At 45.7% G+C, this 16,541-nt stretch overlaps 1 protein-coding gene across 1 annotated transcript in view; it reads right to left on the reverse strand.

The window, feature by feature from the left end:
* Positions 1 to 932: 932 nt before the first annotated feature.
* Positions 933 to 16,541, reverse strand: part of RASGEF1C (RasGEF domain family member 1C) — a gene marked incomplete at both ends in the record, with an annotated part of 33,798 nt that continues 18,189 nt past the window's right edge. Inside the window, 4 exons of the mRNA XM_084242379.1 lie at positions 933 to 1,040; positions 1,454 to 1,572; positions 9,122 to 9,245; positions 11,433 to 11,528. Of these exons, the coding sequence (XP_084098505.1) occupies positions 933 to 1,040; positions 1,454 to 1,572; positions 9,122 to 9,245; positions 11,433 to 11,528 (447 nt within the window). The remainder of the gene's footprint in view (positions 1,041 to 1,453; positions 1,573 to 9,121; positions 9,246 to 11,432; positions 11,529 to 16,541) is intronic.

The raw sequence follows: 16,541 nt of genomic DNA on the forward strand, positions 1-16,541 counted from the left end.
GAGTACTCTTCCCCCTTACCCAGTGGACGCTGACAAAGAATGGGGTACATATTGCCTTCCTTTTCATGTGCCAGGTGTGGACTCAGCGACTCAATTACCTATCAGCTTCCAGGCCCAGAAATCTGGCTTAGGGGGAGGGAGGAAAAAGAAAAAGAAACTTGGCTCAGTGTGTGAGGCTGGGTGGGGTGATGAGAAGCCTCTCTGGTTTCATCACCTCCACCCCAGGGGCAACAAGAGGAACGAAGTAATCACCTCACCAGACCCTGTCGGCACAGGGGCCTCTGGAGCAGCAGTGGTCGCCACGTGACCCAGCAGGGAGCCTGTGCTGTGCCCCAGCACCAGCTCTTCTCAGGCCCACAGGTGAAACACAGCACGGACATGGATGTGCAGGCTGTACAACTGTGCCTTTATGTCAACACCAGTTTACAACAAACTATACACATTGTCAACTCCATAACTCAAACTTGTCCTGCTGACCTGCTTCATGGCTGTTACCAGAAAGCTGTCCCCGATACCAGCAGGATCCAGAAAGGAGGTGCATGGGGCTGCAGAAACAGCCCATCAGGGCAGTGTGGGTTCCATCAGCAGAGTGGCGGGGTCACTGGGGGGCTCACAGCCTCTCTCATGTCACTGTGATGTCTTCTGGAGAAGCAGAAGCTCTCAGGCCACCTGGCCACAGACTGAAGGTTGGCCTCTGAGGCACAAGACTGCAGGGGGTGCCGTATCTCCCCTAAGGGCAGACAGGCTGACCAGCAACATGGTCCCCATCATCTTGAAAACAGGGCCCCCAAGGGAACGGGCCACCTCATCTGGAGGCCCTTGGCCCTGCCAAGGCTGAGCTTCCACGAAAGGTGGGAGAAGGTTTCCTGTGCCGTGTGATCACTGGTGGGCACCAGATCTGCAAAGTAGCAAAGCACCAACGTCATCGCTGCTTACTGGGCCAGCCGAGGCAAGGCTACAGAAGGTTCTGCTGACTTCCTCTCCTCCGCCTCCTCCTCCTCCAGCTCAGAGTTGCTCACGTCTTCCCCAAAATAGAAGACCTACAGATTTAGACAAGCAGAGGGTGATAAGAGACTTTCCCTCCAGCATGGTGCCTTCTCAGCTGGCTGCCTTCAACCCAGAGGGCTTTTTGGGGAGCCTCTTGGCTCAGTCCTCAGATGCTGAGGGTCATGTCTGAGCACCCCTCGGCCATACTAACATGCCCTCTGATCAGGAGGTTGTGTGTGCTCACTTTTGGGCCTGTTTATCAACTATGGGGTCCTGGGACACACATCTCAGTTGCCCACAGTGGCAGCCACTAGTCATGGGGGGCTGTGGTCCAGCCTCCTCTCCCTACCCCAGCCCTTGGGTTCCACTTCCACCCCTAAGATCCTGGCCTGACCTACGCCCTTCCCACAGCTGATGGGGCTTCCAGGAGGTCCTGGCTCCCTGTCCTAGCCTCAGGCACCCCAACCCTCTCCTTCACTGTGCTCCCACCCTGTCTCGGCACACAGACGCACCTTAGAGCTTTCCACCTCTCTTTTTCTGTTTGGTTCTCTGGACTCTCACTTTCATAAGAAGCCAAATAAAGACCTAGTCAGAAAATGAAATGAAATGACACAATTATGATTGCTGATAATAACCAGTTCTACACCCAGAGTCTGACCTGCTTTTTGTTTTTAAATTAAGCTGTCTTTGGAGATCATTGTAGATTCAAATACTTTTGTAAGAAATGCCAGAGATTAGTGTACCTTTGACCCCCAGCGGGAACCACTTCAAAACTACCTACAAGATCATCCCCAGGATATTCACAAGGAGAGTCAAGATGGAAAACAGGGCTTCCCCTGGTGGCGCAGGTGGCTGAGCACAGTGCTGTGAAGCTGTCCGCAGCTTCTGCAGAGCCAGTTGGATCCCAGCCACCGGTGAGAGCCCCACATGGCGCAGCAGACCTCTCCTGCCATGCCTGCTGCTCCCCTCAGCAGTGTATTTCATCAGTCTGCCTGTTCTGTTCCCCGCTCTATCTCTGGTGAATCCTCTCACCCTCCCACACATCTGGCCTGTAACCCAGTTCTTGTATAAATAAATAAATAAATAAATAAATAAATAAATAAATCTTAAAAAAAAAAAAAAAAAGACGGAGAACGTTCTCATCACCAGCCAGATCCCCCGGGTTGCCCTTTCTCAGCCACTTCTACTTCCCTCCCCCCTCCACCCCTTTTGAAATCCTTGGCATTTACTGATCTATTCTCCATTTCTATACTTCGTATTTCCAGAATGTGATATAAACTAATTACACAATATGTAACCTTTTGGGATTGGCTTTTTTCATTTAGTGTAATTTTCTGGAGCCTCACCCCTGCTGTAGTATGTATCAATATTTTGTTCTTTTTCCCTTTTTATTGCTCAATAATAGTTCATGCTATGGATATATCAGTTTGTTTAACCATTCACCCACTGAAGGGCATCTGGTTGTTTCCAGTGTCTGGCTATCACAAATAAAGCTGCTATAACCAATGGTGTGCAGTTTTTTGTTTTTGGGTTTTTTTTGTGAACATGAGCACGGATCTTCCTTGACTGATAATGGGGTTATGTTCTGATAAACCCATTGCTAAGTGGAAAATACCATAAGCTGAAAGTGCCCTTAATACGCCTAACACCATAGCCTAGCCTACCTTAAACCTGTTCAAAACACTTACAGTAGCTTAGAGTTGGGCAAAGACATCTAACACAAAGCCTGTTTTATAAGTAGTGAATATCTCATGTAATCTCTTGAACACTGTGCTGAAAGTGAAGACCAGCCTGCAGAGCAGCGGATGTGCCCTTTTGATTGCCCTGGGTGGGAGCTGCACAGCACTGCCCCCGTACGGCGTCAGCAGGCAGGACCTTGCTACCCCAAAAAAAGAGCAAAATTCAAAATTGAAAGTACAATTTCTATTAAAAGTCTATTGCTTTCACACTATCATAAAATTAAAAAATTGTAAGTTGAACCATTGTAAGTTAGGGGCTGTCTTTACTCGTTTCTCGACTCTGCAATGTCCAGGAGTGTGACGGCTGAGTCACACTGCAGTTGCATGTTGACTCTCTGTCTAGCCCTACCTCCCTAAGATTTTTCTCTTGCCTTTTTTCCTAAATGTTTGATAGTGTCACATTCTATTTTCAAATCTGTGATCCATTTGGACTTAATTTTTGTGTAAGTATAAGACTTAGGTCCAGGTTCAGTTTTTGGCCTGTGGATGTCCAAATGCTCCAACACCATTTGTTCAAAGGTTATCTTTCCTCAACTGAATTGCTTGTACTTTTGTCAAAAATCATTGGGTATATTTCCATGGATTTATTCCTGGGTTCTCTATTGTTATACTGATGCACATGTTTGTTCTACCAACACCTGTTTTGATATAAGATCAGTTTTAATATTGGGTAGGGTGCCCCTCCCATTTGATTCTTTTTTTTCAAAATTGTTTCCTTTGTCTTTCCATACGCATTTTAGCATATTCTTGTCTCTATCTACTATAAGCCTTGCAAGGATTTTTATAGGAATTTCTTTTAACCTGTACTTAATTTGGGAAGAACTGATAAATTTGCTATGTTGAGTCTTCAAATTCATGAACTTCACATCTCTCCATTTATTTAGCTCTTCTTTGATTTGTTTTATCAGTGTTATGTAGTTTTTAGCACACACATCTTATACATGCTTTGTTAGATTAACACCTCAGGATTTTTTTGAGGGATTGTAAATTTTGGTGTCCACATAAGCACTGCTAGTATATAGAAATAAAACAACTTCTGTTTATCTTGCATTCTTCAACCTTGGCTGCACTCAGTAATTTTAGGAGTTATTGTAGATTCCTTGGGACTTTTTTTCTGTAATTAGGGACAGTGTTAACTCTCCCTTTCTGACCTATATGTCTTTTATTTCCTTTTCTTGTCATACTGTAATGACTAGATCTTGCCAGAGTACATATACTTGACTTGTCACCAATTTTAGTGGGAAAGAATTCAGTGTTTCACCATTAAATATGATATTAACTGAAGGGTTTTTATAGATACAATTTACCAGGTTTAGCCTTTTATTCCAATTTTTCTGAGTTTTTACCATGTATGCTGTTGAAAATGCTTTTCTATATCAATTGACTTATCTAGTGATTTTTCTCCTTTATCCTGTTAATATGGTAGATTACACTGATTGACTTTCAAATAGTGAACAACCTTGCATCTCTGGAATAAACCCACTTGCTAATGATGCATTGTTTTTTTTTTTTTTATAGTGCAGAATTTTATTTGCTAATGTTTTGTTAAGGGTTTTTTTTTTCATTTGTATTTATGAGGGATATTGGTATACATTTTCTTTTTTATACTGTCTGCGTCTGCCTTTGGTACCAGGGTCATACTGACTTCATAAACTTAAGTTCCCTTTGCTTCTATTTCCTGAAAGAGATTGTGCAGGATGGGTGTTTGGTAGAATTCACTTGTCTAACCACCGGGGCCTGAGATTTCATTTTCAGTGTCTTAAAATTAAAAATTCAGTTTCCTTAATACTCAAATAATTTATTTCAAGTTAAGTTCTGGCAGTTAGGGTTTTTGCAGAATTGATCCCTTCTATATAAATTACCAAAAATTTATGTGCATAGTTCACAGAAATCCCTTATTAGCCTTTTGATGTTGGCAGTCTGTGGTGATGCCTCTTTTCACCTCTGATATTAGTGATCTCTGCCTTCTTCTCTGAGAAGGAAACTCATTGCTAGAAGATGATAGTTTATTATGCTTTTTGAAGAACCAAGCCTTTATTTAATTTTCTTTATTGTTGTTCTGTTTTCCATTTTGTTGCTTTCTGCTCTTATGTGCTCTAATTTCCTTTCTTCTCCTGGCTTTGGGTTTATTTGACTCCTGTTTTTCTAAGTTCTGGATGTGGGAAATTAGATAATTAATTTGATATTTTCCCATTTTTTCTAATGTATACAGTAAGTACTGTGAAATTCCCTCTCAGGTTTATTTTAGCTGCTTTCTATACATTTTGATTTATGTTCACTTATTCAAATGAATTTTTTTATTTCCCTTGAGGCGTCCCCTTTAACTCATGGTTAATTTAGAAGTGTGCTGTTATAGTCTAAGTGTTCAAAGATTTTTCTGTTGTCTTAAATTATTGATATCAGTTATTGATATATGATTGTGCTGTTATTGGGAAACACACTATGTGTAAGTTCAATTACTTGAAATTTGTTTTAAGTAGCTCAAGATATGGCGTATCTTGGTCTGTACTCCATGGGGAACTGAAAAAAAAAAAGTCTTGCTGTAGTTTTATGGAGTATTTTATAAATGTGAACTAGATCTTATTTTTTTATTTTATTATTTTTTTAAAAGTTTGACAGTTTCTTTTTTTTTAAGATTTATTTATTTATTTATACAAGCACTGGGTACAGTCAGAAGCATGGGAGGGTGAGAGAATTCACAAGATCCAGAGCGGGGAACAGAACAGGCAGACTGACGAAGTACACTGCTGAGGGGAGCAGCGGGCACAGTAGGAGAGGTCTGCGTGCTATGTGGGACACTCGCCCGGTGGCCAGGGATCGAACTGGCACTGCAGAGGCTGCGGGCAGCTTCGCAGCCCAGCACTCAACCGCTGTACCACCGGGGAGGCCCTAGATCTTATTTTTTGATAGTACTGGTAAGTTCCATGTCTGTTGCTTTTCTATCTTTTGTTCTATCAGCTGTGGAGAGAAGGGTGTTAAGTCTCCAATTATAACTGTGGATCTGTTTCAGTCCTTCAGATTTTGCTTCATAAATTTTGCAACTCTGTTGTTTGGTATGTATGCATGTAGGATTATTAGGTCTTCTTGAGAGCTTTATTCTTTTGTTGTTATATAATAATTGGTAATTTTCTTTCCTTGGAATATATAATATCAGATATGAAAATCACTACTCCTGTTTTTTTTTTTAGGTTAATGTTTGCATGCTCAATCTTTTCCCATCCTTTCACTCTTCAGCCTATCTATACCATATTTGAAATGAGTTTCTTGTAGAAAACATAAAAGCTGGGTCATGTTTTTAAATGTTTTACACTGACAACATTAGTCTTTTACTTGCTGTATTTAGACCATTTGTTATCAATATGTTAGGGCTTAAGTCTGCCACTTGATTTTTTTATTTTTTGTTTTATCTCTCTTATTTTTCTTGTCTTCCTCCCATCTGATTTATCTAAATTCCCAAAGGATATTTTTGCTGATACAGAACTGTGGGTTGGTTATTATTTTCTTTCAGCTCTTGAAAGTGTGCACTGCCTCTGGTCATTTGAACTGTTTTCCCCCACAAGTATCATTTCTCTTCCAGTGTTTTCAAGATTTGTTTCTTTTTCATTAGTTTTTAGAATTTCATTAGCATGTGTCTTGGTATGGTTTTCTTTTGAGTTTAATCTTTCAGGGATTCACTCAGTTTCTTCAATCTTTAGGTTTATCTTATCCAAACCTGGGAACTTTTCAGTCATTAACTCCTCAAGTATTTTTCTTTTTTTTTTTTTTTAAAGATTTATTTATTTATTTATAGAAGAACTGGGGTACAAGCCAGAGGTGTGGCAAGGGTGAGAGGATTCGCCAGAGACAGAGTGGGGATCAGAATAGGCGGATCTAATGAAATACACTGCTGAGAGGAGCAGTGGGTGAGTCAGGAAGAGGTCTGCTATGCCATGTGGGTAGCTCCCTGGCAGGCTGGGGATAGAATTGGTGCTGCAGAGGTTGTATACAGCTTCACAGCGCTGTGCGTAACTCCTTGTGCCATCAGGGAGGCCCTAATTCTTCAACTACTTTTCAACTCTGGCTGTTTGTCCTTTTCTTACTAGACTGATTTATTGTTATATCCCAGATTGCTGAGGCTGTTTCAGTCAATGTCTTCTCTGTTGTTCAGATTGACTAATTTCTATTGTTCCATCTTCCAGTTCATTGATCCTTTCCTCTCCATTCTGTTGTTACTCCACTCAGCTTTTTATTTCAGTTATTGTATTTTAAGTTCTAAAATTTCCATTTGGCTCTTCCTTACATCTTCTGTTTCTTTGCCGATTCCTTCAACTTTTTTCATTTGTTTCAGGAGCCTGAAGGCTGACTGAATTGCCAGGCAGACACTGTCAGAAGTGGCGTGGAGCTGGGGATAGCGTAGAATTTCTGACAGAGGCTATTACTGACCCAGTCAAGGCTCAATATATCTTAGGTCCCTTCTGTTGATTTTCTCCAGTTTTTGGGAGTGGAGGGTGCAGGAGGAACAGGGGGAAGAGAGAGTCAAAATGGGAGGTACTCCTCTCTAAGGGTGATCCAGAAAGGCTGGTATTTTATCTGTAGATTCACATCCAGATTGCTGCCTGGCATACAGCAGGCTTTCTCGAAATACTTTTAACTGAAAGAGTGAATAAACTGTCTCTCCCTCTCTTATCTCCTTGCCATTAGACTCCTCTTGCCCTTCTCCTAATATGCTTTTGACACATTTTAAGTTCCACTGGCCCAGAAAATGCTCATAACTACTACTATAGTAGGTTGAATAGTGGCTCCCAGAGATATCCAGATCTTCATCCCCAGGACCTGTGAATATATTACCTTCTATGGGCAAAAGAACTTTGCAAAAATGATTAAGGAACTGGAGAGGAGGAAAATCTCCTGGACTATCCAGGTGGGCCCTAAATGCAATCACAAGTATTTTTTTAAGAGGGAAACAAAGGAAACTTGACTACAGATGGCAATGTAATGGTGGAAGCAAAGGTGGGAAGGATGCATTTTGAAGACGGAAGAAGGGGCCACAAGCCAAAGAACACAGATGGTCACCAGAAATCATAGAAAGCCAGAAATGGAATCTTATCTCAGAAATAAAAAGCTCTGCTAACACCTTAATTTTGCTTGGTGAAACTGACTTTGAATTTTTCACCCACATAACTGTAAGAGGATAAAACTGTATTATTGGGAACCAGCCAGTTTGTAGTGATTTGTTATATTACTGCTAGGAAACAAATACAACGAATATTGAATGCAGTCCTGAGCGTTTTGCCTGTGCCAACTCATGTAATTCTCAACACAAAGAAAGACCTCTGGGGAGTGGGCTCTCTCACTGCCCACACTAGATAGATACAGCAGGTGAGGCTCAGCGAGGATGAGGAACCTGTCCAGGATCACACAGCTTGTGGGGGGCAGGGAAGGGGAGAAGCCCAGGATGAACTTCTGGTTTGGGGGAGGGACTGCAGATAATGAGACCCCTCTCCAAAAAATCATAGCCCCAAAATATATAAAAAATAAAACAGCAAAAATGAAAGCATTAATAATTAAAAAACAAAATCACTAAAGAAAAAAAAAGTCCTTCCCCCTAATGTTTTGTTTTTGGCAGAAAATGCTCTCCTGAGCTTTGTAAAATGTTTGCCATGACAAGGAGCCAGGTGCCCTGTGTGTCAAGCAGGAACTGCCAAGGTGATCTGAGGGCCCTGGATCCAGAGCGCAGTTAATAATGGGGCCACACTGTCCCCATGGGATGATCATCTCAGGCCCAGAAGAATGCTTGCTTTTCCAGCACCTTCCCTTCCTAGAGGAGGGAACTCCTGGAGTGCACTTACTTTGCAAATTTTCAAGCAATCTATTGTATCGGACAAATGATCAGATGGAAATACTGATTTACTGCAGGTGGCAGATGGTACCAGCGCTCTGGAAAAGCCACCTCAGCTCTTGCCAGTGTGTACTGCACATGTGCACACACATAGATGCTCACACACATGCACACACTTGCAGACATACATGTGCTTGCACATGAATGCTCACATGCACACACTCACAAACATGCTTACACACACACACACATCCACCAGCTCTGGAAGGGCCCTCAGTCAGTCCAGTGCTGTCCCATCCCTACGAGAATCCTGAGGAGGTTCTTATCGCCACCCCGCTTTCCTGATGACTGGGTTCGGATAGGTTGATAGTTCAGTTTACCATTTTTAACAGCACCCAAATTGTGTCTGGGGAAACACTGGCCCTGGGGGCCCCTGAAGTCCCAGCTCACAGCTCCTTGGGCCATGTTGGTTGTCTTCCTCGGGGCTGGGGACCTGTATGGTGATGTGACTATGTGACTGAGACACCACCCGAGAGTCCTGTGGCAGGGCATCAGGAAGATCATGGGGTCACCTTACCATCCTCACTGAAGATGGGGGCAGTGTGCAAGTAGTGGGTGATGCTGGGATCTTGTTCGAAGGGGCACTCCACTTGTTTCCATGTGATGAACTCTCCAACCTGCTTGGCCAGTTCCAGAAATTTCTGCCAGAATTATAGAGAAAAAAATGGATGCTCTCCCCCATCTCCACCTGTGTGGGGGAGAATGTACAGCTGGCCCCGGCAAGGCCTCCCTTAGCACCCCAGTGAGGCCACCTGCAGGGCAGGGAGGGTGGAACTTGGGCAACAAATGACAGAACCACCCGTCAGAAAACCTGTGTGTTCATTTCATCTCTTCATTCCTTCTGAGGCATCTCAACACTTAAGGTTCACTGGCCCCCCATGTGGTGGGGAGACACCAGCCTCGGGCTATAGCCCCAGCAGACCATACATCTGAGTAAAGGGAGTAATTTCCCCTCACCTGCTGTGGTTTCAGTCACCTGTGTTCAACCACAGTCTGAAAATACCACATACAATAAGATATTGTGAGAGAAAGAGACCACATTCACGCAACTTTTATGTTATGTGTATTTATGTATAATATATATACATATTATAATTGTGCTATTATATTATTGTTGTTAATCTCTTACTGTGCCTGATTTGTAAATTAAACTGCATCCTAGGTGTGTATGTGCAGGGAAAAACAGTATATAGAGAGTTCAGCAAGGCCCTTGTTTTCAGGCATCTTCTGGGGGTCTTGAAGGCATTGCCCTTGGGGAAGGGGGGAGCTACTGCGCTTGAGCTTTGTGCTATTTATTTTTGCGATCATCTCTATTTATACCAAGTGGTATGTGTTTATTGATTTGTTTAAATGTTACAAAAACAAGTAAATGTATTTAAATAAATTCATGTAAGTAGAATTTTAAGTAAAATTTAAATACATTTACTTAAAAGAAAAAAAAAAACTGTGCCAACTGGAAGATGGATTTTAAGTAAATTGCAGTCTTGACTAGGTGGGAACTCCGCTCTGTGGCATCCTTCGATCTGCCTTGGTGGCTGGTTCCAGTCCCACTGCTTGTGTCCCAAATCTGGGGCCACATGAACACCTTGCAGTACTGCCCCTTGCCCCTTGGCCTTGGTTCTGGGGACCAGTTCAAAAAGGGGAAAGAGGAAAAGGAGGTCCTATACTCAGCTGTATGCTGTGGGGTCACCTGTTGAGTGAGGCATGGGTCTCTGGGGCTCCTGTGTTCCTCCCAAGCCTAACTTGCTCAATGTCACCTCCAGCTTGGACTGGCCCCAGGATGCAGCACCCAGGCCTCCTGCTAGATTAGATTTCCCTTGGCCCTCAGGGGTGACCAGGCCCTCAGGAAGGATGGGAAGGTCTTCTGGGGGTAACCATTCAAGGACCAACAGCAGAGGCAGCTCCAGGCCAAAGGGCTCTGTCAGCAGGGGACACCTGAAGAGCCCTTGGTGAGCCATGAGGGACACCTGTTCCTAGCTCTCTGCAGCCATGGTCAGAGCCCTGTTCCACAGAGGAAGACCCTGGAGCTCAGGCAGAGCAAGGACCAACCCAGAACCGCTGCCCCTTGTAGTTGGAGGCTGGGTGGGGCAAGCACTTCCTTCCTGCAAATTGCAGGGATTCCACTCTTGCCTGGTTGGTCTGTCTGTCTGACTTAGTGATCTTCTGCTCTCACTGCCCAGTACCCTCAGGGGTCCTGGGCCCCGTTGCCCATCAGGTGTATCCCACAGGCTCACGGGTATGCTGGATGGGCCTGTGGTGGGGGTGGGGGTGTGGGCTTGAGACATGAAGTAGATCAGGCTGGCCTAGATTTTGAGGAGCCTGGGAACTTAGATACTGTGATGAAAGGTGTCTCAGCTCTCTACACAAGGCCTCCCTCCACCTGATGGTCAAAGGAGCTTCCTGGAGGAGGAGACACATTGACAATGTTGACTGTCTGCAGAGGGAGAAGAAATCTTTCATCCCTTCTGCCCACTCTGCCCGACCACTTCCGCCTGCTGCTAGGGGCCCTCCCTGGGGAGGGATTCTGGCCCCCAGGCATTGTGCCTTGCCACCTCACCAGCTGTCACTACGGCCTGCAGGGCTGTCTTTCTCATCAACCTGGTGCTCCTCAAGGGCTGAAAATCATTCAGCTTCTTCTGCTGGGCACAAGGCCTAAATGAGCATCACTCTCCTTTGGGGGGTGGGGGGCGAGCTGGGTAATATGATGTTGGCTGCACTTTGCCTCAGAGTCCCCCAACATTCCAAGCAATAAGGGTCACAGCAACTGCTCTGGGAGTTTTCACTGGCAGTCCCTCCCCCTCCCCATACCCCAGCCCCCTGGATCTTACCTCAAAGTTGACATGTCCGTTGGGGAGGCGGTTGGCACAGCCCTCGTTCAGGAAGTAGATGTCTTTGATGAGCAGGCTGAAGAAAGGGATGACAATCTAGAAGGACAAGGTGAAGGTCAGCCTTCAGCAGGCCTCTGTCCAAGGAGACTATGTTGCCTGCAGTCACCTGTCCCCAGGGATTTCAGATGCAACCCTGGATGCAGAGGAAGGGACGGGCTTCCTGGGCAAGGCTGGCCAGCAAATGGACTTCCTGAGTGATGGGTTAGTTAGTATGCACCATGGGAGGCGATGTGGAAACCACAAACAAAGGAGGCATAGGCTTCTTTGCCCTCAGGCCACACTGTTTCCTTCTATGCCCCATCAGATGCCAGTATTAACTGAGCTCCCACTGTGGACGTCTGCCTGGGGTGGGGCTGGGTGAGACACACAGTCCCAATAACCCTTGAACATGTCTTCCACTGTTGCTGTGAGAGGCCAGGGAAAGCCTGTCCCCACAGTTGGGGGGTCCACAGCCTCAGGCTTCCCTGCTCATATGTACCAGGAGGAGGAGTCCATGCTGAGCTCCCTGCTAAATATATAAGAATGTGCACCATCTGCTTTGAAATTTTGTGCCCTCCTTAAAAAAAAATAAAATATTTATTTCAGAACATAACAATTTGTCATTCTGCGTCTTTCCTGATGCTAAGGATCTGATACACCATGGTCAGGCCAAATGCACCCTTGCTTGGGTTCCTGAGGGGACCTGATGGGCTGATGCGCTCGGCCTGTGACGGGCAGACGCCTTCGTGTCTTCACTGTGGCATGTCTTGCTTCTCCCTCCCTCCTCTGTGAACCTGCTGACTCCTTGAGAAGGGAGACCCAATGCTGACAGCCTCAACCACCACTGGGGAACACTGGGTCTATCCTGCTATTATGGATTGAACTATATTCCCCACCCCCAACCCCCAAAGGTATATTCAAGTCCTAAACCCCCAGTGCCTATGGATGAGACCTTATTTGGATTGTCTTTACAGATGGACTCAAGTTAAGATGAGGTCATACTGGGTTAGGTGGGCTCTGATGCCAACTGGTGTCCTTATAAAACAAGGGAAATCTGGACACATGCAGAGAAAGCCACGTGGAGAGGGAGGCAGAGGCGGCAGTGATTTGTCTAAGCCTTATACCTTGTGATACTGATTACAACAGCCCCAGGAAACTAACATTCCTGCTCTAACGGCGGGCTCCAGAGCTGTGCGAGTGCTGCCGCCTCCACCTCATCACTCTGGGGTCAGAGCAGCAAGTCTTGGCATTTTTGTCTCACTTCCATCCAAGCTGACAAAGATTTTGAGGCAAGGACCTGAGCACTGACCACCGGCTCCACTGGGCAGGACAAATGAGGAAAGTGAGCGGCAGGGCCTGGCCCAGCGTCACCTGGCTAGTGACCACTAGGGCCAGGGCCACACTCGGGATTAGTAGGGAAATCAACTACCTGATGAGCCCTGGACTCAAGGGCTTCCTGGAATGCAGAAGTTTCCATTCCAGGACAAACTGGTCATCCCAGGCTTATTCCAATACCACAGACATTTGCTCCATTCTCTGTGGCAGGCACCAGGGCTTGGAGGACAGTGAGAATGTGCCAGGCACATTGACCCCTCACCTCAGTGTAGCAGGAGATTGTTCGGGGAAAAGTGTATAGAATAAGGAAGTCTTTGCTCCACTGAAGACAGGGTTTAGTCCCCATCTGTATGCCCAAAAAGCCCACCACTATACCCTTGACACAAGGTTACTGGCGGATCCCAGCGCTTCACTGAACTTCACTGTAAAAGCAGAGGATTGTGGTTTGTTTGGTTTTTTTTTCCCACTGTCAAATGACCCTTTATTGTGATTTTCTTTGATTTTTCTTAACTGGCAGGGCACTCCACCGCTCCGCTGTTGAGGTCATCGATGATGTTGTGAGGGTGGTGGCCATCAATGTTGTAGCCCATGGACTGGGCGGTACTGAGGATCTCTTTAATGGTGCCAGAGCGTTCTCTAGCTAAAGATCGATGCTGCACCTGCTGGGCTATGCTGACAATCTCGTCGAACGTGATATTCCTACTGTGCTTAACTGAGAATGAGAGCTGGTTGTCAGGAAACCTGTGGGGTCCCCAGCACTTCTTGTTCTTGGGGCTATTGTCTTGGTACCCAGAGTACTTGCTGGTCAGCCAGGCATACAGTCAGGCAGGAGGCTTCTCTCCAAGGACAAAAAGTCCTGGTGTGAGGAACACACCGAGAAACCAGTATCTGCTTGCTTTCAAGCACAGCTACGTATCTTCTCACATTTTAGATTTTACCCATTATTGGTATGTGTCTGAATAGATGGAAACATCAAACCATGATTACATGGAGGAAATCTGGCCATAAATTTTCAGACTGTGTTAACATAGGAGAGATTTCTGGTCTTTAAAGTCATAAAAGTTTTCCTGGTAGAGTTGGATCCATGATGTTGAAAGTGAATGACTTAGATGAACGTTAAGGTTTTGTCCTCTTCTAATCAGATGACCCAGCCCAGCTGCCTTTCTGCAAATCCCAAGTCCTGTGGGTCATGAGTATTCATGAAGTTCAGTGACCTACAGAATCCACGTCTCTGTCTCTTTCAGTGTTCTTCAGGTCTTTAGCGTAAGTTCAAGGCCAAAAAACTAACAAGGCTTCTTCTTCCCATGTCTCTCTGCTCTATGTGCATCTTCCAGCCCTCACCTGCAGGTCTTCTCTTAGCCTTCCTTTTTCTTCTTCCTTTCTGCCCTTTTTTCCCCATCTCTCCGAGGATTGTGTTTTATCTACACTGTAGTCCTGTGAAGCAGGGCTCTTATTAACCCACTTTTATATGAGGAAGCCAAGACCCAGAGAGGTTAAGTAAGTTGCACAAGCTTTCACAGCAGTAAGTAGCAAAGGCAGGATAAGGGCCCAAGTGGTTCATTCCCAGAGCTCCTGTCCCGCCTGCTTCCTCACTGTGCCTGAAGTGTTCTCTCCCCACCCCCACCACTGGTGCTAAGTCCCAGGCCCAATGTTGGTGCGCTGGGGAGATGTGCTATGACAGGGAGGGGGCTAAAGGCAGAGGAACTCTGCAGACAGAGATGACTTCTCAAGAGCTTAGTGCAAGCCTGCTGGAGGCAGAGGCATTGCTGCTGGTCCTCAAGGAGGTCATGTTTTCCATATGTGAGCATTTCTCACAACTTCCACCTATCCAGGTTGGTCCAGGTAATCATCAACCAGGAATTAGTCGATGCAGAGACCCAGCAGTCTCCATGCCCCCACTGATTACGATAAACCCACTGTCTTTGCTGAGCAGCGCCATCAGAACCTACTTAGCTGGGCGTCACCATGAAAGGCTTGTGTGGAGTTGGTCCCCTGACAGCGACTAAGGAGAGACAGGAAGATAGCATCAAGTGCCATGATCACTGAAGCCTGCTGGCCTTGTTAGTTTCAGCTGGGGGGCACTGAGGGACTAGGGGAGTATCTCCAAGCATCCATCCATCCATCCATCCATCCATCCATCCATCCATCCATCCATCCATCCTTCTGTCCATCTGTCCATCCCTCCCTCTATCCTGCCTTCCATTCCTCCATCTATCCCTCCTTCCACCCATCTTTCCATTGGTTTGTCTGTCCATCCATCCATCCAGCCCCCATTTATGAAGCATTTTCTATGGACTGAGCTCACGGTCCTTGTCTCTCTGAGGAGAAGACAGCAAAACTAAACACATTGCTCTGTAAGTCACCCACAGGATAAAAACACTAAAACCCCAGCACCCTGGAGCTAGAAGGGGGCTCAGAAGGTGGGAACATGAAATCTCAGCCTGCTCATTTTGCACAATTTGCACTTGGCTGGAAGAAAAACAGTGTAGAGCCCCAGTGCCATGGCTGACACCTCAAACCGGAGGTTGCAGCCAACTCTATACATTCCCACCTGACCCCCCCAAGTCCTGGGTCATATTAGTTTCCCTGTGTCTGCCACTCCTGCCTGTACCCCAGGAGCAGTAGGCAGCAAACACTGTAAGATTCAGAGTTTGGTTCTGCTGCTTCTTTGTCATGTATTGGACAAGTGAGATCTCCTCTCTGAGACACTATTTTTTCAATTTGGGAAATGGCAATGCTGAAATCCACCCCTAGATCAGGAGTCAGAATTAGTGAGGGGCACAGAATGGAAGCCAAGTGGCCCTAGTGTGAAAGGTGTTCATATGTAAAAAATATATAGTTGGTCATTCAGATGACTAAGTATGTATTCCTCAAATATATTTAATCTTCATCTATAGTTCCTGGCTCATGGGTCACAAACGCCTCAGAATTTCAGAAGTGTTGAGAGTGATAAAGTGTCTCGTTATTTGAGTGAGGTGACTTTTGGGAGGCACCTAAGGATGGGGTGGTTGCCAACGGAACCATCCATATGGTTAGAGGGTTGGAACTTCCAGTCCTATTCCCCTGACATCCTGGGGAGGGGACTAGGGTTGGAGAGTAAGCTCAATTGCCAATGACCACTGATATAATCAATCATGCCTATGCAATAAGGCCGCCATAAAGTCCAAAAGGATAGGTTTTGAAGTGCTCCCATGTTGGTGGACATTCGGATCTTTGGGAGAGAACTGCATGCCTGCGACGGCATGGACGCTCTGCACCCTTTCTCTCTATCTTGTCCTACACATTCTTCCAACTGATTCTTCCTGAATAATATCTCTGCTATTATCCTGACTTCTGTGAGCTGCTCTAGCAAATTAACTGAACCTCAAGAGGGAACTGTGGAAACCTCCAATCTAGCCATTTGGTCAGAAGCACAGGTAAAAGCTTGGGCTTGTGACTAGTGTCTGAAGTGGAGGGTGGTCTTGAGTGACTGAGCCCTTAACCTATGGAATCTGATGCCATCTCCAGGCAGATAGTGTCAGAGTTGAGTTTTATTCCTGGACACCCTGTTGGTGCCTGAGATTTGTTTGGTGTGCAGAAGCCTCACATTGGAATTGGGTCTGGAAACCCTAAACAGTGCCTAGTGAAATGAAGTCCCACTTCCCCATGCTTCCTGACTCCTGGGGACACAGTCACCTGCTCTGGGCTCTGAGGTCTCTCCTCATTGAATGCTGCCCCCCCTCTCCCCCCCGCTGG

Source organism: Talpa europaea, assembly GCF_964194135.1.
Source record: "Talpa europaea genome assembly, chromosome: 9".
In the NCBI taxonomy this organism is placed as follows: Eukaryota; Metazoa; Chordata; class Mammalia; order Eulipotyphla; family Talpidae; genus Talpa; species Talpa europaea.